This window comes from Zootoca vivipara, chromosome 1 (assembly GCF_963506605.1).
Source record: "Zootoca vivipara chromosome 1, rZooViv1.1, whole genome shotgun sequence".
In the NCBI taxonomy this organism is placed as follows: Eukaryota; Metazoa; Chordata; class Lepidosauria; order Squamata; family Lacertidae; genus Zootoca; species Zootoca vivipara.
In genome coordinates this window covers 78,111,249-78,134,143 of record NC_083276.1, presented here as the reverse complement: position 1 = coordinate 78,134,143, position 22,895 = coordinate 78,111,249, and the positions used below count along the sequence as shown (strand labels likewise).

The 22,895-nt window shown below is 43.2% G+C and overlaps 1 protein-coding gene across 3 annotated transcripts in view; it reads left to right on the top strand.

Annotated features, from left to right (window-relative positions):
• LOC118088695 (SITS-binding protein-like) overlaps positions 1-22,895 on the top strand; it is a 42,451-nt gene that overhangs the window by 10,713 nt on the left and 8,843 nt on the right. For 2 of the 3 annotated variants that reach the window (XM_060276685.1, XM_035122651.2), the window contains exons 3-12: positions 2,253-2,323; positions 5,016-5,460; positions 8,655-8,826; positions 11,197-11,404; positions 11,889-12,039; positions 13,523-13,726; positions 15,219-15,487; positions 16,527-16,663; positions 19,980-20,101; positions 22,491-22,670. In XM_060276685.1, the coding sequence (XP_060132668.1) occupies positions 2,322-2,323; positions 5,016-5,460; positions 8,655-8,826; positions 11,197-11,404; positions 11,889-12,039; positions 13,523-13,726; positions 15,219-15,487; positions 16,527-16,663; positions 19,980-20,101; positions 22,491-22,670 (1,890 nt within the window). In that variant the 5' untranslated portion in view covers positions 2,253-2,321. The other variant, XM_035122642.2, reaches the window with a different exon arrangement.

Here is a 22,895-nt window from a genome sequence, read left to right as displayed (position 1 = left end):
ATTATGATGAGGAATGCACACACACACGCACACGCACACACACACACACACACACACACACAATCTGATTGTCTATTCAACTCTAATGACCAATCTTTTCTCATTTTAACCCTAAAATGGATTAATTCGTTTTTCATTATTATTGCTGGGCCCATTTCTAAAGACTTTCTTCAGGAGCTACAGTTCTAGAACTATTTCCATGACTAAGAACTTCCACATTCTCAGATGCAAACCGGTCTGACTGTCTTGAAGTCGTCAAGTACCTTCAGAACTACCTTCTCATTTATTTATTTTATTATTTATTAAATTACCACCCTTCGCCTGAGGATCACAGAGCGGTTTACAATATACAAACATAAAAATACGCACCATAGTAACAATAACTCTCACAAACCTAAATGTCCAATAATCTGAGAGACGGTATGGTGGAGTTGTTATAGTGGCAGACTAGGACCCGAGGGGCCAGGGTTCAGATCCATACTCACTCATGAAGCTCACTGGATGATCTTGGGTGAGTCTTCTTGAGCCTAACCTACCTCATGGGCCAGCATTCAACTACCTTCTCCCACCAGCACAAGTATTTTTATTTTATTTTTGCACAATGGAACTTCCCCCTCTCCCCATGCATGCCCGGTGGCCTCACCTTAGGGGGAGGGAGCCCCTAGAACAGATTTAGGGGGTGCACGGGGGGCAGGGGGGGAAATGTTCCATTGCACAAGCAGAAATCCTTGTGTTGGTGGAATGTTCAGTTAGCACTACGTTGGATTCTGCACAGGGTTGTTGTGAGGATAAGCAGACGTGGTGGAGGTGATGGGAGAAACATGTTCACTTCCCTAAGCTGTTCTTAACCTGAAACTGTTCTTAACCTGAGGTACCACTTTAGCTAATGGGGCCTCCTGCCACCGCTGCGCAATTTCTGTTCTCATCCTGAAGCAAAGTTCTTAACTCGAGGTACTATTTCTGCATTAGTGGAGTCTGTAACCTGAAGCGCCTGTAACCTGAAGCGTCTGTAACTTGAGGTACCACTGTACATTCATAACAAATGAAAACACACATATATCAGACAGCAATGATTTATTGTTAAAACACTCATTAAAAGCATTCGAGTTCCTTGTAAACAGCTGGGCCGTGTCATTTTTCTTTTACTCTTAACCATGGGTAGGCAACCTAAGGCCCGGGGGTCGGATCCGGCCCAATTGCCTTCTAAATCCGGCCCGCGGATAGTCCAGGAATCAGCATGTTTTTACATGAGTAGAATGTGTCCTTTTATTTAAAATGCATCTCTGGGTTATTTGTGGGGCCTGCCTGGTGTTTTTACATGAGTGTGCTTTTATTTAAAATGCATCCCTGGGTTATTTTTGGGCATAGGAATTCGTTCATTTTTTTTTCAAAATATAGTCCGGCCCCCCACAAGGTCTGAGGGACAGTGTTGCTGAAACAGTTTGCTGACCCCTGCTCTTAACCAACAATTTCTAACTGGACAAAAAATGTGATTCATTAGGCAAGTTAGAATGGATGTCAGAAAACTGGTAGCTGGGGGACTGTTTCCGAGAAGAAACCCACAAAAAGTGCAGGTAATCAGGGTTAGCTTATTGGTGAATTCTTTGAGAAACCTTTCCAGAAAGCTAGAAACCTTGGAGAGATTTGCAAAGGTGGAACTGTGAAAAATCCTATAGAACAAACAAACAAACAAACAAACAAACAAACAAACAAACAAATGTTTGAATACCTTTTCCAGAAGAGACAAGCACAATTAGCTGAATGACTCCTTCAAACCCACAATGCCGCTGCTATTGGAAGGGGGGGGGGCTAGGATTGCAGTAGCCTTGTCTCTGACTATGGATGTCGACTTTGTTCAGAGAAAGGAAGGCTCAGGACCAAGTTAACGTATTTAAAATCTAATACGGTGTGATAGTAATGCTCCATTGTGCTTTCCTTTTTCTAGAGCATCACAGTCATATAAAACACAGCAGGTGGCCCTTTTTCTTCTAGCATCTGTTTGTCACCACAGCCAAGTAAAGTTGTGAAGTTGTGATTTTTCTCACTTTAGATTAAATTTATGACTAGTTCACACTGCCACATGGGTCAGAACCATCTGAGGTCAATAAGATTTTCTGGATGGCTTTGCATTACGTTTCAGACTCAGAGGCTGCTTTGTCATATTTCCTTAATCCTTATTTGTACTTACTGGCCCTTTAGCTGTTGTACCATGATATCATCCACTAATCAAGTGCTATTTCCTCCCACCGCAGGAATCCAGTTAGCTCTGGAAACGATGCCAAATCGCTGCTCTGGAACCTTGATAGTTTCCCTTCAGTTTCATGTGAGTCAATTGCTCTGGGACTGATTTTAAACTTCTGTAAGCATATAGTTCGTTCGTATGCTAGCAATGCAGTCTGATCCATGTTTATGCATGCTTCGAAAAGCAAACTGTGCATTCAGGTTAATAGCCAGCATGCTGGTGCACATTGCTTAGCCGTTTCTGGGGTGCTCCTCCCCTGCTGCTGTGCCATGGACAAAACAAAATGTCTTGGCATGTTGTTGAAATCCAGGCTCATGGTTTATTTCTTCCAAACTGTGAGTGGTAACCAAAGTTTGTTCTTGGTTTACCACTTTTGGTTTGTTTGGAGAAACAAGTCACAAGCCTGGGTTCAGACAGCCCAACAAACCAGGCTTGAGCTTCTTTCATCTATAGCATGATGGTAGCAAGCGCAGGAATGCCACTGGAACTTTTGAGCAGGGTCCTACACATTAGAGTGTTGTTGTTGTAGTCGTTTAGTCATGTCTGACTCTTCGTGACCCCATGGCCCAGAGCACGCCAGGCACTCCTGTCTTCCACTGCCTCCCGCAGTTTGGCCAAACTCATGTTCGTAGCTTCGAGAACACTGTCCAACCATCTCGTCCTCTGTCATCCCCTTCTCCTTGTGCCCTCCATCTTTCCCAACGTCAGGGTCTTTTCCAGGGAGTCTTCTCTTCTCATGAGGTGGCCAAAGTATTGGAGCCTCAGCTTCACGATCTGTCCTTCCAGTGAGCACTCAGGGCTGATTTCCTACAGAATGGATAGGTTTGATCTTCTTGCAGTCCATGGTACTCCCAAGGGTCTCCTCCAGCACCATAATTCAAAAGCATCAATTCTTCGACGATCAGCCTTCTTTATGGTCCAGCTCTCACTTCCATACATCACTACTGGGAAAACCATAGCTTTAACTATACAGACCTTTGTCAGCAAGGTGATGTCTCTGCTTTTTTCAGATGCTGTCTAGGTCTGTCATTGCTTTTCTCCCAAGAAGAGTATAGTTAGAGTATTAGAGTATAGTTTGCTTTATATTATTGTTTGATGTGATGTTTGAACTGTGAATTGTGTTTATGAGGCACAGAGTGGAAGCAAGTTGTGAGAGAATACTCTAAATGACTTCCATGAATATGGGACTTGGAACTGCCCAGTTCAGATGTTTGTCAGTCCTGGTTCTGGCAGGTTAAAGAGATATGTGAAGTTATAAAACTCCACCACATTTAAAGCTACTGGTTTTTATTGTGCCATCCTTGCCTTAATTGATTTTGAGAACAGTGCTTGTGGAGGAAGAAGCATTCTCTTTGGCAAACCTACTCTCTTTGGGAGATGGTAGTGTTTGTGCCAAAACTATTTTCTAAGCTCTACCTGAAAGTAAATGAAAACTAGTCCAGATCTTTATGTCCTTCCCAGAACTTTGATGTAGAAAAATAACATTTGAAAAGAGAATGAATCGTGTTCTTCGTTGTGTAACCAGCATGATCCTTTAGTTGAGCTTATCTGGTTTATATTAATGAAAAGCTGATCTTTGTTGGGTTTAAAAGGTTCTGCCTCTGTCTTTTAAAATTAAGAAATGGTTAAAAAGAGCAAGAGAGAATCTCTAAAACTTTGGGGGTTGTGTATGTGGGGGTCTGTGCTTCATTAGGAAATAATTTCAATTAAGCGGCAATCCTAAAACAGATTTATCAAGGAGCAAACCCTGTTAAACCTACTTCTCAGTAAAGATTGCACTGCACAGCCCCTAAAAATAATAGAGAGTGTTTAATGCACTCTGTGTGAAATCTGACCAGAGCCAAGAAGACCAAATACATAAAGGTATCTATTGTGCATAATGTAACACCATGACATCTGACATCTGTAAAGTATTCTGTTCAAAGACTTAAACCCTCACTAATATAAATGCTAAAAATTCAATTTGACATTCAAGGACCCCGTGCTTATTTACAACATCAACGATTTATGATTAACACTCTTCAAAACTGTGACAACTCAACAGAATATAACAAGACATTTATTATTTCAGACTCCTGGCTTTTAATTTTGATTTTGCAACCATATTCAGGGCTAAAAAGATTTAATGATGCTTTCAAAGTGGGCTGGTCATCTGTGGGTCCCTGTTACAGTTTTGGGGGCTTTAAAAGGTTGAGTCCAAACCCAGAGGTGGAGCTGGATTGACAGTTTGCTGTTTCTTATAACACAGATGCCTCCCACTTATGTGTTCTGTGAGCAGGCTGTCTCTCATCTAGGATCCAGGGTCTCACTGTGTACATAGACTTCTATTAAGCTATAGACAGAGTTCCTGATTAGGCACAGTCTGACAGGCCAAAGAAATGTCATGGCTCAAGGACCTGGGACAAATCTGGCAGGGGCAAATGCATCTGACACCACGCATTTGCAGCTATATTTTGCAGGCTTTATGCTGCTAGCGCAGAACTGGCTAGAATCACTTCCCCAGACTTAAGTCTCTCTTTTGAATGTAATGCAGTGAGAAGTGCTGGGAAAATCTTTGAAAAGTTGTACCTTTCCCCACTTCTTTTTTGTTCTCTCCCTCCCCTGGGCAGGGATAGTGTGAAGTTACTCATGGACAGCAGGGGGGGGGAATCAAATTTGAACTGAGCTTCCTGCAAAGCTCTAAAAAGGGGAGAGCTCTGTGCCTTGAGAGTCCTTCCTAGATCATTAGAAAAAAAATTCTTCGTGTGAGTAAAATGCCTCACAATCGTCCCAGGAACCCGACACTAGTTCCAGAGGTGACGTGGGATTCTGGGCGGAAGGAAATGAATGAGACCTGGAAAGGAGCAATTGCCTGCCTTGGGGTATCTGTGTTCTTTGTGATGACCATCGGGATTATCTACTGGCAAGTGGTGGATCAGCCAAACAAAAATTGGATCCTGAAAGGGAACGCCAGTGGTCTTATTTGGGAAAGAAAAGCTCATTCCCTCATCCTGCAGACTCTGAGTGAGGACAAAACTTTCCTGGAGATTCACATGGGAAGCCTCTCAGATGTGGATGTACCTTTAATGAAGAATCTGTGTTGGATAAACAAGACGGAATTCTGTTACACCTGGGAAGCCACCGCACACTTGAATATCTCCTTGGAGTCCAGCCTTTCTTCCAACACGGAGTGCTACAGCATCGGTTGGACGCCTCTGCACTGCCAGGTTAAGATCAAGGTAATTAACTACAGCCTCAGTTTATTTCACTAAACATTATGCTCATGTCGCATTCCCAACAAACTTTACAGAGTATGAACATTAACACTGATAAAGATGACAGTAATATCCAAGCTAATCAAAGCAAGCACTGACATCATAAACTTGGTTCTTGCAGTAAATGTAGATCTGCATTTTGTTCTTGTTTCTTATTTATGAAAATCCTGGATTTTTAAGGTAAAAGTTCAACCCCCCCTAAACGAATCCCTGGGCAAATACCAAGATATCTGCACACAAAGACAAAATTGCAAGAATACAAAAGTAAATCAGCCAGCTAAATCCAAAATCAGTTCTAGCTCTGCACCATTGTAGTGTTGTGGATAACCAGAGAGTGGAAGAACCACCTTTCTAAAAATGAACCAAGTAATACCAAAAATCATATTGGTCTCTGAAAATTGCAAGCTAAGAACATAACTTTCCAAATTATCATGGAATGACAGCGGGAGTCTTCAAAACAGCTTTTTTTGTGCTCCAAAAAGGGGGGGGGTGCTTTATAATTTTTGTGAAAGTAACAAATCTATCTGCGCCGGCATTGAAATCTAAGAACTGTGTTTCTCTCTGGGTATACTGAAAACTGGATAGGAGTGTTTTGGCATCTCCTGCATGTATGAACGTCTTACAACAACATAGGATTTGGGCAGCAGTCCCAGGCATATGAAACATCCCACTGAAATGAGTGGGATTTTCCTCCAAGTAAATATGTTTATGAGTTAGCATTAAACACATATTTTATGGACCGGATTTTGTAGCATTATCTAGAAATTTATTTATGCTTGCACTTGGCTTTTCAGCCTCAACCGTCTCAGGATTTGAGACAGGTTAAAATATTTAATTTATGTGACCTATTGACATGTAAGAAATTAGAACAATTCAAAAAAATGCGATCCTAAGCTGACATACTTGGTTGGAAGTAGGGGTATTTTCTTGAGCGATGTAATTCTTGAATCAGGAATGCACCAGTCATTGGCAATGCTAATGCAGAAATGCTTTTAAATAATATTTTTTTTAAAAAAAAATAAAGATACATTTAAAATACAAACAAACAGAATGTACATTCCAGCCAATTGAGGTTTTATTTTGGAATTAAAGACATAGGAAATGCAAACCTAACTATCTTGAATGAAAACAGCTTTTTAAATCAGTGGGTGATCTGCTTACTTTGACTATCTGACCAATTTTTGCTCTTGATGCACAGCATATGTCTTGTTTGTTTTAGTGTACTGGTATGCTAGCAGTACCTGAAAGAAATTCAAAATCTGTGCAGTCATGTTTTCTATGTAAAAACTTAGTTGGTCTCTAAGGTGCTGCTGGAAGGATTTTTTTTATTTTGTTTCGACTACATCAGACCAACACGGCTACCTACCTGTAATGTTTGAAAGCATGTCAAGTGCAAGTAGATAAGTGCTCCGGCAGGAAGGTAAACGGTGTTTCTGTGCGCTGCTCTGGTTCGCCTTAGTCATGCTGACCACATGACTAGGAAAAACTGTCTGCGGACAAACATCGGCTCCCTCGGCCAGTAAAGCGAGATGAGCACCACAACCCCAGAGTCGTCCACAACTGGACCTAATGGTCAGGGGTACCGTTACCTTTATGTTAACTAGCCGCTTCCTCCTTTTTTCTGCCTCTCTGTGATCCTGAACTAAAAATTGTATTGTCATTAGTATGAGCTTTCGTATGCATGCAGAAGTGTGCATGCACATGAAAGCTCATGCCAATGACAAACTTAGTTGGTCTCTAAGGTGCTGCTGGAAGGATTTTTTTTATTTTGTTTCGAACATTAAGTAGAGCTGTTAGCATAAACAGCTCTAATTAAACCACTCAATTTTCAGCATGAGGCTCACACTGGATCAAATTCTTTGACCTCAATTAGGCATTCTGGTTCATGCTAGAATTTCTGCAGACTTTCAAAAGGTTTAGCAATCATTTGTTGTTGTTTAGTCGTTTAGTCGTGTCCGACTCTTCGTGACCCCATGTACCATAGCACGCCAGGCACTCCAGTCTTCCACTGCCTCCTGCAGTTTGGTCAAACTCATGTTTGTAGCTTCAAGAACACTGTCCAGCCATCATAGGAGTACCCTAATCAAAGTCTCAAAAATGAAGCCAAGTCTTTTTCAAAGATTCATCAATTGAACTGAAAGGACTTTGCCATAGTTTTGTGTTATCATGTTCCCATAAAGACTAAGCATATGGAACAAAAGACTTCTCAGTTGTACAATGATATGGAGAAACTCTTGCACTGATTGCACTAGGGGGCTGAGAATGCCCAGGGAGCAACATTCAGATGCATATCAAAGACTAAGAAAGAGGTAGAGAGTCAGACTGGAAACATGCAATTGTTTTTTAGGAGAGTTCTAAGTGATGCAGTAAAGGCAACTTGCTTTTGGTCTACACAGCAGACTGGTTTCTTTTATCCTGCTGTCATCCTGATCAAACAGACTTTTCAGAACATTTCCCACACCTGCCAAACCTGTTTATCGGAAGCAGTCATAGCACAAGTATGCACGGTATAATCAGTTATGCTCATTTCCCTCCACTTGAAGAAGGCGGGGAGGGGGGGAACCGACATCCTGTTTTGGTTATGAAATGGGAAAGCCAAACCAGAGTTTGCTTTATTAAATATATTTCAAGACAACAATCTGGATTTACATAATAAAGAATTACGGTAATGAACCACTTATTAAAAGTATCAAAACGCAACATAACCAGACACTGGAAAGACATTTCTGGCACAGTGATAGACAGTTGGTACGAAACAGTTTGGGAAATATGACTAGAAATCTTTCACTCATTAGTGGCTGATCAACCTTACTGTGTAACTGTTAACCCCAATGCCTTCAAAAACTCAAAAATCCCCTTTGAAATGTGTCTAGGCTTTCATCTAAGAGGCCTTGTGCTATTAGCCAGTGATTATGCCATCACATGAGAGGTAAAACTTGCTGATCTCATTTGTTCAGTGGAAGTACTGGTAAATGCTTTTAAAAGGGTCTGGGGCAACCTGAATATTTGAGTAAAAATAACCTCACAAGTGGGTGAATGTTGGAGCAAGGACAGGTCAGAGGCGGGCAAAAACATGTACCCTTGCATATTTTATAGATTTAACCAAGGCTATTCTTCAAAATAATACATACGTTTTTCTGTAATATTTTGCTTTCCAGGACTGCTTTTCCATGGTAAATATTTCCTGGTATGGAGGAGCAAGTGTGAGCAGCCAGCATTGGCCTCTGAACAATGTGAGCATCAAGTCCCAGCCATTCATCATCAGCAACCTCGCCAAAACCCCAGCTGCTTATGGCTCTGTCTTAGAAAGATATTTTTTGGGATCCACTGGTAAGAGCTGCCTTCCTCACTTGATTTCCCAACATTGTTGACTGTAATTAGCTTTTCCATGGCTTTAGTCTTTCCTTTTCTTTCCTTTTCTTTTTAATACCATCCAACTGAGTGAAAGATTAAGAAGGTAACTAGGGTTGTGTCATCTTCTCCAAGAAAGGTGGCTAGCTACATCGAGTACTTGCCTCACTGATACAGTGACTGGAGAGTGATATATCATATCTTAACAGTTGGATAGCCATGGACTCTGCTTTACAGAGGACAGCCCTCTGTTTCAATGGCTGTCTGGTCCAAATCCAGTTTTAAGAAGGAAGAGTGAGCAGGGGTCTTCAAGCTGTCCACCAACACAGGTCACCTGGCCACATTCTTTCTCATTACAGTAAGATTATACATATATAAAGGAGCATATGCAAGTTTTATGCAATCCTGTGGCCTCTTTTTTGTTGATGCAGTTCCTTTTTTTTGCAGTCTGTACATGACCACCTTACTAGTGCATTGTACAGCAATGGTTTCGAATATTAGCTTTTGATGTGGGAATTCCTCTTACTTTCTTTTCTTCCTGAGGAGCAGCTCAAATTTGCTTTCCTTAAAAAAGCAACAACAACTAACCTAACAAAAAAACAAAAAAAGAGAAGATGTAGGAGGAACGATATGTCTTCCCCACATCCCATTTCCTTTCTACCAGTGCATTAAATCCTAGTACATTAGCCCCAGGCACATAAAATCTGAACTGGTTTGTATTCTAATTTGTCTAAAATGTCTACAGTGGCCAGGCAAAATTGCTAGTCAATTTCCCTCCTGCAGCATAGCTCACAGTAACTTATTGATGTGTGACATTAATAGCATGGCAGAATTTGAGAAGGCATGTTGTTGCCACTAGTGTACAGAGCAGGGATTGAACTCCAGCTCCCAACAGACCGAGCTAGCATGGCCAGAGATGATGCTAGTTATACTCCAGCAATATCTGGAGGGCACCACAGTGTGTACCTTTGCTATAGAGCAGGGGTTCCCAAACTACGGCCCCCGGGCCGGATGCGGCCCAATCGGCCTCCCAATCCGGCCTCGATGACCCCCGCCGCCCGCTCTTCCGGCGCGCGGCACGGCGACGATCTTAAAAATCGGCAAAAAATCGCCAAAAATCCTTTGTGCGCATGCGTATGGGCCTCTCCCAACCCAGAAGAGGTCATTTCCGATGCACTTCCGGGTCGGGGGAGGCCCATACGCATGCGCACAAGCGATTTTCGGCGATTTTCCCCCCGACCGTGTGCGTGTGCGCATGCGCACGGGCGCACACTCCCCCGCCCTCCGGCCCGCTGCGCGGTAAGTCTGGGGACCCCTGGTATAGAGTCTGGGAGCTTCCATGTCTCTTTGCCGTGTTGCATTTTAGAAGGACAGGGAATGTGAAATATACTCGGAGTCGAGAGTGAATTTCATGCTCTTTATTCAGCTTGTTGTTGTTGAAGAAGAGAATAATGTCTTTTTCCCCAAAACGTCTGCTTATATACATTATTTACACAATGGGCCTTGCGTGATTGGCTACTTCAGGGCTGCACCTGTGGGCCAATCTGGTTGTGGATTGACTTCTGCCAGCAGCCTGATTGGCTGCTCCTGCAGGCCAATCAGGTTGCTGATTCACTTCCACCTGGAGCTGGATTGGGTGGCTCCTGCGGACCAATCAGACTGCTGCATTCTGGATCCTATTGTTCTAGGATTCAGCTCAGTACATAACAGAATGACTCTTCCTAAAGGAGGATATACCACATCTCAGGGCTGAGTATCACCCTATGAGGAGGATTCTCTGTCAGGATCAACAACTTTGGAAGGCAGGGAGTTTCCAAGCTGTGTTCTGTTTGGAGATGCTTCGCAAGTCCATGATTAAAAGGGGGGGGGGAGAATCTAATTACATTGATGGTATTCAATCAGTTACGAGATTTTGATACCTAATTATAGTTATTAGACATATTATGCAATAAGTAAACAACAGAATGTTTACGATCTCAGCCATGAGCAATATAACTCGCAATCTCTACAAGGCTTATGTGCCTTTGACAACAACAAAAAGCAGAGCCGTGTAGAGTCCCTGTTTTATTCCTTAAATAAGCAAATTTGCTAGAATGTCAACAGCCAGTGTCAATTATCTAGGACAATTAGGATGGCACAGAGAAATGTGCACCCTTGGATGCAGGCAGAGAAGTATATGTAGGCTTATGCCCTTTTGTCATCACCTGCACAGAAATGGAAGTGAGTGAGTTCTGATTTCTCACACCGGATTAAAAAATGATACTGGAACTTCATCAAATCCATGAGAAAGTAAAGCACACTCCTAACTGTCTGATTTCTTTTATATACGCTTGTGTGTTATCTCTAAAGGAGTGACAGTGATGATTGCCTCAGACATACCCATCTTCTTCTCAGTAGAGAGGAACAAACATTTTTGCCTTGAGAGTACCCTTGGTGTCAACATGGCAGCCCTTCAGTACACAGTGTGTGTCAGTCAAAACATCACGTCTGCCCATCAGGAAGTGGGAAGCCAGCTTTCAGGACATCAGCGGAAGCTGCCAGATACTGACATACTAAGGTAAGAAAGATATCAGAAAAGTGTGGTCTGACATTAAGCACCCAACCAGCTACCTACCGGTATATGGTGGCAAGTTCTTAAGGGTATGGGGACATGCAAAGGTGTATAACAGAAATCCAAAAAGGCAGACTGTAAAATAGTAGTAGTAGTTGGTTTTGTTATTCCTTTTGTATATATATATATATAACCCACTTTTAAGTCCAGTGATATATGATTCTGGCAACTGCTCCCAGTCACCAGTCTAGCAGCCGCATTCTATGAACCCGAGAAATGGAATCAAGTGGGGACTTTGCATATCCTATTAGAGAGGAACATAAGTTTTCTGCCGACACGAGTCCCCTCCCTTTTTAAACATCTGCAGGCATATACTAGATATGCTGGTTTAACCCAGCTATTTTAGTTTTGTGACTTCCTTCTCATCTTGAAGAACCTGTGGGCCAGATAAGCTCAAGCAAAGATTCTTTCTTTAACTACACCAATACAGGTTGCCGGTCTGGAGCTATTACAGAGCAGCAGATTCTGCTGTCAAGGTGGAGCGAGGATTAAGATATTTCTTCAACAGACTGCAAAGGCATCACTTTGGGGAGGGGCTAATCGCTCTCAGTGAACTTTCCACAGTGCTACTTGGTAATACGGTATGTGCATCTTTGGAGGTCATGGGCAAGCTGCAGAGCTAGAGGGCAGCATTTTCACCCACCCTGTTAATTCCTCAATTATACATCTTTCCCTACATCCTGCATTAAATTGTTATAGCTAAAGTATCACTTTTCAAAACCTTAGCCAGCAAACTCCCATTTTCCATGTACAGGAGTGTTTTCACAGACTTTGATGACAGCTAGATTTGGTGTTTGATATCACCAGACAAATAAAATACAGAGTCCAGTTTTTCAAAAGGGGTTTTGCACAGCTTCTTGGCACACAGTTGTACACACACACACACACACACACACACACACACACACACACACAGTAGTCCAACATGTCTAAGCATGGGAGGCAATTTTATAGATGCAAACCCACAAATACAGGTGGGTTTTGTGGGTGCACATTTCAACTGGGACCTGGGCCATTGTGTGTGTCTATCTCAATTTGATTATAATAAAACCTCAAAGTGCTTTACAAAATTATTATACTTCTCTTAATTCTCACAAAACTTTATTTTTTATCATCCATATCACTCTGTTAGATTGAACACCAATGGAATTTGGAATTGAGGGTAGATGAGCAAATCAGCCTATTTCTGATCCATGTCAATTCCACATACATTTATTCAACATAAATTAATATTTAAATATGTACTTAGGTACATGTTTTACCACAAAGTATGTATTTGAATACGTGTTTTATCTAAACATTTTCCCCTAAAACATCATTTTTATTCATTTATTCAACTGATAAATATATTGCAAAATTCAGGGAAGTGCAAAATCTGAAGGGCAGTTACCGTATATTCTGATTGGTATTTTAGCTTGGTAAATGTGTATTAGGTAAGTTCTCTTGCAGTCCAAGTAATATTTTTGTCCATCCCTAGTTGGTACTGATTCCTTAATAGATTCCCATTAACACCATATAAACATTATTGGACTATCTCCTATTTGAATCCATTTCCTGTTTAATCTGACTGTTTAGATAACAACTTAATTTATTAAGGCTTAAGCTAGTGGGGCTCCTATTGGCATTCCATCTAGGTGCTAACTAGGTCCATAAACCCTTATCTTATACATTCCAGACCATTCACTGAAATACTGCAGCATTGTTCAAGCCAAGGCTATGTGAATCTTGTGAAAAATGTGAAACTCCATCTAAGCCACTTTCTTTAATTACTGCTTTAAGAGCATTTATAGCTGTTACCAGCAGCAGGACTGAATAGCTTTTTCAAATTACCGTTTGCCAAACCCTATGTGGTGTGATGTTAAACAAACAAACAAACACTACTTCCTGCACTTCTGTTTTTTGTGCTGAAGTATTAAACAGAAGTAGTGTAAGATTTCTTGGAGACCCTGTTAAATAAATAACAGAGTGTGTTTTGCTGTTTAGTCTTACCTTCCAAACATTATAGTCCCTGGTCCTATGACAAAATCCTTGTCTAATGGTGCACACTATTCTCCCTTCTTTCAGGAACACACGTTTTTACCTGTGCTGAGACGAAAAGGGTTGCGTAGTCTAAGGCTTGCCATGGACTCCTCACTTACAAAACATCTAAAGCTTTCCATAACTGTGTCCCCTTTTGCAAGCATCAACTCCCAACTTTTTCAGATGTCTCTACAAGAAGGCAAAGAAGACTTTTGGCTGAGCCGCCACTCTGAATCTGGTGACTACTCGGTACAAGTCCCTAATATCACCTCTTGCATTTGACTAATTGCATCTAGAGGGTCCTAGCCTGGAAGGAACCAGTAGGTATAAGGCTTTCTCGGCTTGCTCAACATACATTGGCAGACGTAAAGGAGCCAAAGCACATGTTATGTCGGAGATGCGTGATTGGATCCCCCCACTTGGTAGTATGTGGGACTCTTAATTGCAAGGTTGTGGGTCCGAGCTCCACAATGGGCAAAAGATTCCTGCATTGCAGGGGTCTGGATTAGATGACCCTCATGGTACCTTCCCATTCTATGACTCTATAGCAGGGTTGAGGAGCTGTTTCCAGCCTGCGGATTGGATGTCTAGGTCCCTCACCCTGCCCCCTGCTGGCCATTCTGACAAGTAGATGGGACTGCCCACTTGTCATTCAGCTGGCATCACAGTGATGTCAGGGGAAGTGCTTTATTTTGCCTGGGCAGTTTGAAATCACACTCAATGAACCAAGACACAGGAGTCTGCAGGAGCTGACAATAAGTTGAGTGTTTGCACTTGCAAAGCCCTGTGCTTTTGCAAGCACTACCAATCAGCATTTTTCTTCTTCTGATAGCAGCTATCATGACCCCTGCTTGGGTGGAGCCCTGACATGGTAGGAAGGGGGTTTTACCCTCCTTCCTTGTACCAAAGCCTTGATGCAAATCACCCTCCCTGAGCTGCAGAGGCGAAAATATCCAATACAGTCATAGAAAGGAAGATATATGGAGGGGAAACCTTTCTCTCCATGCGATAAACTCAGTCTAAACTGGGTGTGTGAGAGTTGGGTCACTTACAGCAACTTTTAGGGAAGTTAAATCATGGCAGGATACCTAATCATTTATTTCCCACATCATGTCTAGTAAGGCCCTTGTAATCAATAATTAAGCTGTAACTAAATAATGGTTCCTTGGCCTATAATCAATTTCAGGAAATTATAGCTATATCTTCAGTGGTGTCTACAAAAATATATATTTCAGAGCATGTTTTATTAAGCAATGTAATGTAGCAGGCTTTCATTTTTTAAATAAATAAATCTATTGCCTAATAAAATTGTCTCAGTGCCCATGATACACATGAATACAGAGTGATGCCTTTGTTTTGAAAATGCACATTAGCTATAAAAAATATTCTATGCTGTGTTCCTATGATTCTGCTCAGGATTTGAGGCAAGGAGTACTGCCATTCAGAGAGCATAACCTTGAAACTATGTGCTCACAAATGGTCCCTGCACTGCCCTTAATCTGGCACTGCCAACTATTACTTTAGGCAGGGGAACATCCAATATGGTAGCTTCTAGATATTGCTGGACTGTAACTGCTATCATGCCTGATCTCTGGCTATGCTGTCTGAGGCCGATGGGAGTTGGAGCCCATATCCTTCTGGGGGGCCCTGCACTGGTTACCTGCACATGAGGTGAACCAGGAAGTCAGCCGAGCCCTTTATGCTTCTGCTGTTCTCTTCTGATGGCTGTTTCCTATTGCAGGTGCCGCTGCTCACCAGATGGAAAGGGCAGATTTCTGCTCAGCTAAATGTAACCAGCCAGGCTGCGGTGCTCTGGTACATGGGCCAAGTGAGCCTCTTGAGGCAGCGACTGGGAGCAGAGTATTTGGTTTTCGAAAGTGGCGAAGGCAATTGGTTTATGGAGCAAGCAATCCCACCTCCCACAGAACATGGAGGGGATAAGTACATTCACATTTTAGCCTCAATGGCAGCTGCATTGGGAAACTCATCAATAATTAGCGCCGGCACGAGGTTCGTCTCAGGATAACTCTCCAAACTGTCTGTTTCCGAGGGCATCCTATCAGTGTGCACCATCTTCTGCCCCTTCTTCTGCCCTTTCATTCAAAGTTTATTTTAGGAGAAATCTCACACCCCACTTCCACCCGTTTCTCTGTCCTTGTCATTTGCTGCTGGTGCTACTGTAATCTGAAGGAGAGATGTGGAGGGACAGTGTGTGCTAATGCACAGAGGCATGGATGTGCCTTCAGCATGGGCTCTTCCTTTCCAGAAAACTGGCTTCAACTTGCATGAGCTGGGTTGCCATATGTCCTCTTTTTTTCAGGGCACATCCTGTTTTTCATGGGTGTGTAAAATGAGAGTCACTGTGGTCTAAACCGCTGAGCCTCTTGGGCTTGCCAATCAGAAGGTCAGCGGTTCGAATCCACACAACAGGCTGAGCTCCCGTCGCTCTGTCCCAGCTCCTGCCAACCTAGCTGTTTGAAAGCACGCCAGTGCAAGTAGACAATTAGGTACTGCTGTGGCGTGAAGGTAAATGCCATTTACATTGCGCCAGAAGCAGTTTAGTCATGCTGGCCACACGACCCGGAAAGCTGTCTGTGGACAAACGCCGGGTCCCTCGGCCTGAAAGCGAGATGAGCGCCGCAACCCCATAGTCGCTTTTGACTGGACTTAACCGTCCAGGGGTACTTTACCATATATTTTTTACCCATAGTTAAAAGTAGAAGTTGTCAGGTGTGTCCTCTTTATTACTCTTCAAAATATGGCAACCCTAGCATGAAGCCAAGCCACCTCAGCTGCCATGTGGCAATGCTGTCTGTGACTTTGATGCAATGCTGCACCTATGCCTTAAGTTGGCCTCCCCCAACCTGGTGCTCTCCAGGTGTTGTTGAACAACAGCTCCCAGCGGCTCCAACCAGCATGGCTAAGTGAAGGGGTTATGGGAGTTGTGATCCCATAACATCTAGAGGGTGTTGAGTTTGGGGAAGGCTGATGATTACTGTGCCTTTCAATGTTTCCTGTCTGACTCTTGGTCTGTTTCTGCTGCTTCTAGATCCAGCCACCTGCCGCTCTTTCTCCAAATGAACCCCCGCCAGTCCGACTGGAGCTACGCTGGTTTGAAAGGGATTATTCCATCGGTGCTTCATTACAGTCTTCTTGGTTATAACTTTTTTATTCCGGATGCAATAGGTAATGTTATTTTAAGGTCAACTTCTCCCAGTTCTTCTTAGAATCTGTTTTATAGAAGGGCTGAATATGCCCCTGAGAGAAAAGGCCAGATCTCATGGGCAGAGCCCATATGCTGTGTGTAAGAGGCCCCAGATTCAATCCCTGGCATTTCTAGGAAGGGCTGCAAAAGACCCATGTCTGAAACATGGATCCCAGCGCCGGTGGCAAACCGCTATGTACAGCACATGTGCGGTGTCGCACGCATGCGCTGTACATAACAACGCCACACATGTGCTGTACATAGCGGTTTGCCGCTGGCGCCGCTCAAGCGTCGGATGGATGGCAGTGGGATCCCACCGTCGCCACAACAGCCGCATGTAGAGGATCCTCCGTTCGCGGCTGTAGCAGTGACACAGGGATCCTGGCACCATCCATACGGTGGTGGAGCGGCGGCGGCGGCAGCAAACCACTACGTACAGCACATGTGCAGCATCGCTACGTACGCCACATGCGTCGTACGTAGCGACGTCACACATGCGCCCTATGTAGCGACGCCCCGTCCCGGATGTCACAACGCCTTTGTTCGCCCCTGACTCCCATCAACCCCAAACAACAAGGTCAGTGGTCAGGACTGATGAGAGTTGGAGTCTAACAACATCTGGAAGACACTATATTGGCTACTGCCTCTCTAAATAATACTGTGCTAGATGGACCATCAGGCAGCTTTCTATGCTCCTGCAGGGGAGATGAATGCATATAATCTGCTTGCCTAATCAACTATGGTCATGAAGCATAACTTAAGGGACATCAGTGCCTGAAGTTCTGTTTGGTGCACCATTATATTTAATTGATTTTCTGTTGACAAGAATTGGCCAACACATTTCTTAAGCATTCAAAAAAATTAAACAGGAATTGCATATACATTCAGTTCTGCCAAAATTAGAGGGTGGTGTTTTTGTTTTGTTTTGTTTTGTTTTTTTAAGTGTTTAGAAATAGAAGTAATGGCATCCCAGCTTCATTCATCCGGTTAGCAAAAGCCCAGGGGCTTTTGGACTGCAACTGATTTGTAGCATGGATCGCATTGACCCCATAGCTCAGTGATTGAGCGCATGCTTGGCATGCAAAAGGTCTCTGATTCAGTCCTGCACACAGCCAAACACCCTTAAAGCCTTTTAAAGTTCTCATTTATTTTGACGTTGATGTACTGAACCACATGCAGCAGGTTTAAATTTCTTCATTTCATACTGCAATGTAAAGATCTGGATTCAGCGTTCAGAGTTATGCATACCTGGGGGGAAACTGTGTAATGAGAACAAAGTTTCCAGATCAGTCCATTTGTAAAAAAATCGGGATGCATCTGACAATTGGGAAGGTAGCTTGGACAAACAATCGTTCTCTTCCCCTCTTCCACCCGTACCCTTCAGAAAGTTTATGAGGCCTAGCAAGCATTGAGGGCTGTGCCATAAGGGGCTGCAGGCGAATTCCCTGAAATCAGGTGGAGGGATTTTGCACCATTTGTACAGGGCTCCCATTTTGGGGCAATTCTCCCTTCACACTGCAGTCCTGTAAGGCCCAGGGGGAGGTACAGTATACTGAAGAAGCCAGAAGTGGAAACATTTGCTTTAAAAGTTAAATATCTCTGTGTTATTGGTTACTGTAATAAATGTATGATATTAGGCTTTTATTTGAGCAAGCAGAAGAACTTCTGTTACGCAGTTGGACTTCCCCCCACCCCATGTGGCTCCTAAATCTGTTCTGGGGTTTTCCTCCAACCCTCTGGAGCAGGTTTTGGGATAGCATGGGACAGACGTCCTGTTGCACAAGTGGAAGTCATTGAGTTCCCACATTTTTAAGTTGAATATCACCCTTCTGGTATTGCATGTAACTGCATCCCTCTGGGAACCAGCACTTTCCGAAGTGCTGTGTGATGCCTTAAAAATCCTATCTGTTGCTTTGTGTACACATACACACATACACACACACACACACACACACGAACATACCTATAACAATATCTATGTCTCTTAGAAGAGAAGGTAAAATTTTGTGGCAAGAGATATAAAAATATTAAGAGTTTTTTAAAACAATAGACTTGAACCAATGGAACCCTGTAGTAAATCCCGCTTTTCGTGCTGAAAAGAGAGAGCCCATGTGCTCCTTGTTCTCACAGTGAGCTGTCACTTTCGATAAAATGTGAGGCTGTTTCAGAACAAAATATTCTGTTTTGGAAAGCAATTCCCTTTTCTGAAGGAATTGGGCTCTTTAAGCCTGAGGCAAGATTTTTAATAAGAATCCTCTCTTGACCCTCACCCTTTCACCCGCTAGCCAACACCTAGTATTTCACCAGGAAATCGGCCTGCTCCCCTTTGCAGCATGCTTTCCTTATTTCAGTTTTCTGCTCTGGTGGAGGAAGCCTGTGTTATGATCTCCAACCCCCTTCAGGATTTATGAAGCTAGATGAAGCGGCATCATGTTGCATTACATGCCGAAGTACGGTATTTTGGATGTATTAAAACGCTACAAAACCCTGAGTGGGGTGACAGGACACAATATTTCCTATTACAAGTGATATTGGTAGCATCTGTGGAATTGCTTTATCTTTCTGGATATGCATGGATTTTAAGATGGTCTCTGCAGCCTGCTAATATAGATGGGTTTATGTTTCAAGCTTATAGTTCATTCTTCCCATTTGGCAAACAAGCTGTATGGGTGTACACCTCAGCATCTACCGGTACCTTCCGTGGGTGGGGATGGGGCAGAACTGTTTTGGCACAAGGCTTCCCAAGACTTTTCAGTCTATAAGCGTCCCTTCACTACACTACCTAGAAGGTGTTTCTGTCATGTTGGATTAAGAAGTCATGTCTCTGCAGGTCATAAAAAGATTTAAATTTATGTATGTGGGGGCCTGGCACTTTTCTACTTCGATAAAGAAATCATGCAGCTGGACAACAAATTCACTTCCTTGCATGAAATTTTAGGTCAGGGTATCCAATGTGGTGTTCCCAAGATGCTGTTGGCTCCAGCCTCCATCAGCCTCAGCCAGCATGGCCAATGGTCAGGGAGGGAGGAAGTTGTAGTCCAACAACATCTGGAGGGCATTATAATTATAATTATTTACTAAATTTGTAGATCCGTAGATCTCAGGGTGGTTCACAACGTAAAACACAATATAAAAACAAAAAAGAACAAGAACAAGAAACACAAACCAATGAACCCCACCCCTCCTCCTCCCACAAACCTGGTTGTTCCTAAATTACTGGATCGAAGATTAAAGTTGAATTCTTAATATAACAGTTTTCCTATTGCCCAACCATTTTTATTTGTTTGTGCTGTGCAGGAGGAAGTCTTGCAAATGAATTTCTGATCAATGAAGAGCTATATATTAGATGGCTGCAGATTGTGACTTTCCTTCCTGTGATGTCTTTCCGTACTCCACCATGGGTCTGTTGTGATGACTGGGTAGGTATATCAACTACCACGGGTATGCTAATGATAATATTCTGTTGCGTGTTCAGACCTTTAAACCTCCCCCTTAAATAAATTCACACAAGGCTCAAATTTTTGATTTGGTTTTTGGCAGAATTTAGGTCACAACTTTATTGATTACAGCAAGTGAGTGGTTGCATAGGCTCTGGTTCGACTAGCTCCCTGCACTGTTGCAGGTAGTGCTGACCCAGGGCTCTATCATAGGTCAGCCTAGGGTGAACACCTGGAATGGTGGAAACTGGGGACATGCTATGCCCACCACCCAGATGTCCCCCTGGACTCAGGCACTGGCAGAACCCCTCGCAGGGTTGACCAAATCATTGAGTCCCTGGATTCCTTTAACGGAATACCCCTTCACATACCGGTAGGGATGGCGAGAGCGCTCCCCCATCCCTATCACCTGAACAAGAGCCTATCCGCAACCTTACAAGTTGTGACGATTTGCTACACAGCAGGCAAAACCCAAATGCCACCAGCCAATCAGCCAAGTGGGGAAAATTCCTGCCGTGCCCCTGTCCCAACGACAGACGACACACGACGGCATAGCAAAGTCAAGCGCACAAGCCCTAAATTAGGGAGAGGTGGGAGGGTGTTCTGATGCACTGACCAAGAGAGAAAACTCAGGGTCACATGCATTGGCATATATAGGTCCCGTGATCCATTTGGCTAGCGTCCCATTGGTCAGATTAAACTCAGCATCAAGGGACCTACCAATCGGGTGTTGTGGCTATAGAATCGTACCCACCCACAACAGAAGTGTTTGGTTGCCAGGTCTCACCGCAACACGTGGCCTCTTTGAGGGAGGACACAATCTCTCTTGGTTCCCGAATTCTCTCCCTCAGTTCTCACTCATATTTTTTTATCTCCACAATGTCTCCTTTTGGATGATTCACCACCACCAAAGTTTAAGGTGGATTAAACAGTATACTCTGTAGGCCTTCTCTGAAATCATCACTTCCATCTTCCTTGACACATCATCAGTACTCTCATCCAGGACTGGCCCAAGGCATTTTGCTGCCTGAGGTGAAGGACAAGATGGTCCATTTCACATACAGAAGCTAACTGGACCAGCAGTTGAATCTTAATCTAACACTGGTGGTAGGACAGGGTCCTCTGCCACACCTAGACAGCAAGTTATCTTATGGGGGCCAGGACATGCCATGTAGCATATATAGCTCTGTCCTCTAACATAGGGACTTAGGAGGAGCAGCAAGGTGGCTGTAATTGCTGCCTCTCCACCCAACATCTGCTGCCTAGGGAAGCTGCTTCACTTGCCCAAAGGTAGGGCTGTCTGTGAGCTTCAGTTTTGCACATGGGGTGGGTGGGTGTGTTATGGAGAAAGGGGGGGGAGAGAAATTTGCCTCTGTGTTGTTCTTCAGCAAAAGATTCTGGTGCCAGGTCTTGCAATATTTTTCTTCTTAACACTGCCAACCTTTGCTTTTTCTGATTTCATAGAAACTCTGGTTCAAGTTCTTGTACTTTATTGCCTCAGCTATCACCAGGGCTTTCTTATACCTCATCTTAAATTCTGATCTCAGCCCTAAATTCTGCTGCATACCTTGCTCATGGCATTTTACCATTCACAGTCTTCTACTTTTTATTCTCTTAATCAGTTCAAATTACGCCCCCCTCCTGGTTGCTTCATGCTGTGTGCCCCATCTCTCCTTTCTAATTCCCCTTCCACATTCTTTCTCCCGCTATTAATTCTGCTTATACTAATCTTCTTATCTTAGTCCTTTAGCTATGCTCTCTTAGTCCTTTAGCTATGTTCTAGAGCTCAGCTGAAACTTCAAAGAAGGCAGTTTTCTGAAAAAAGAAGGCCACCTTACAGAATTTGCTCTAAATATTCTATACCAATTTGCTTGTGGTTGCTGCCCTTCTCCTCCTCTCGACACAATGCTGGCTACATAGTAGTAATAGTAAAGACTAGCATGATAAGAGACTGAAGGGATGATTTTCATCCAAGCTCAAGGATGAGAGACTTAGATAGGCTGGGGTTACAATACTGTACCACTAAATTCATATTTTCTTGGCTACTCTGGGTTGGATTCACCTAGGCATCCCTGTCAGGAGGACTTTTGCTTGTACAACACAGCTCCCCACCTTCCTTCCCCTGTGTACACTCTGAAATTGGCTCAGTTGGGTGAACCCCCATTACAGCACACAGTGTGGGGGAGGGTGGAATCCCATTTGTGGAAGCTGCAATGCTTGTGCAGATGGAATGATTAAGAGAGTGTGACATTGAATTCCACCCTCTGTATCTACTCCCTTTGGGAAAACATGAATCAAACTAAAATACCTGCTTTTCTATTTTCTTTTCCACAGCGTATTAAAATAATATGCTGAACTTCCTTTCTTTCAGGTGCTGAATCTCACCAGGCACTATGTTCAGACACATCAGAGTTTTGTGGTGCCTCTTGTTGAAAAATACAGCAAGGAGTGGCTCTCTGTAGGATACCCTATTTTTCGACCTGTATGGTGGCTCAGCCCCACTGAGTCCGTTACCTTTACAATTGATGATGAATTTCTCATAGGAGATGAGGTAAAGAAATAAATTATACTCCAGCATGTTTTGGATCAGGAAGGGCATCTCAGGGACTGAGTATTTTCTATAAGGCATTTGGATTTATATTAGAGTATTGAACATTTCAGTTCTCTATGGGTTTTGAAATTCATGTATAGTTACAAGGTAAAATAGAATACTTGATGATAGAAAACCCTCATAAATTAAAATTGGCAGAAAACATTGATTAAAGCTAGATTGTGA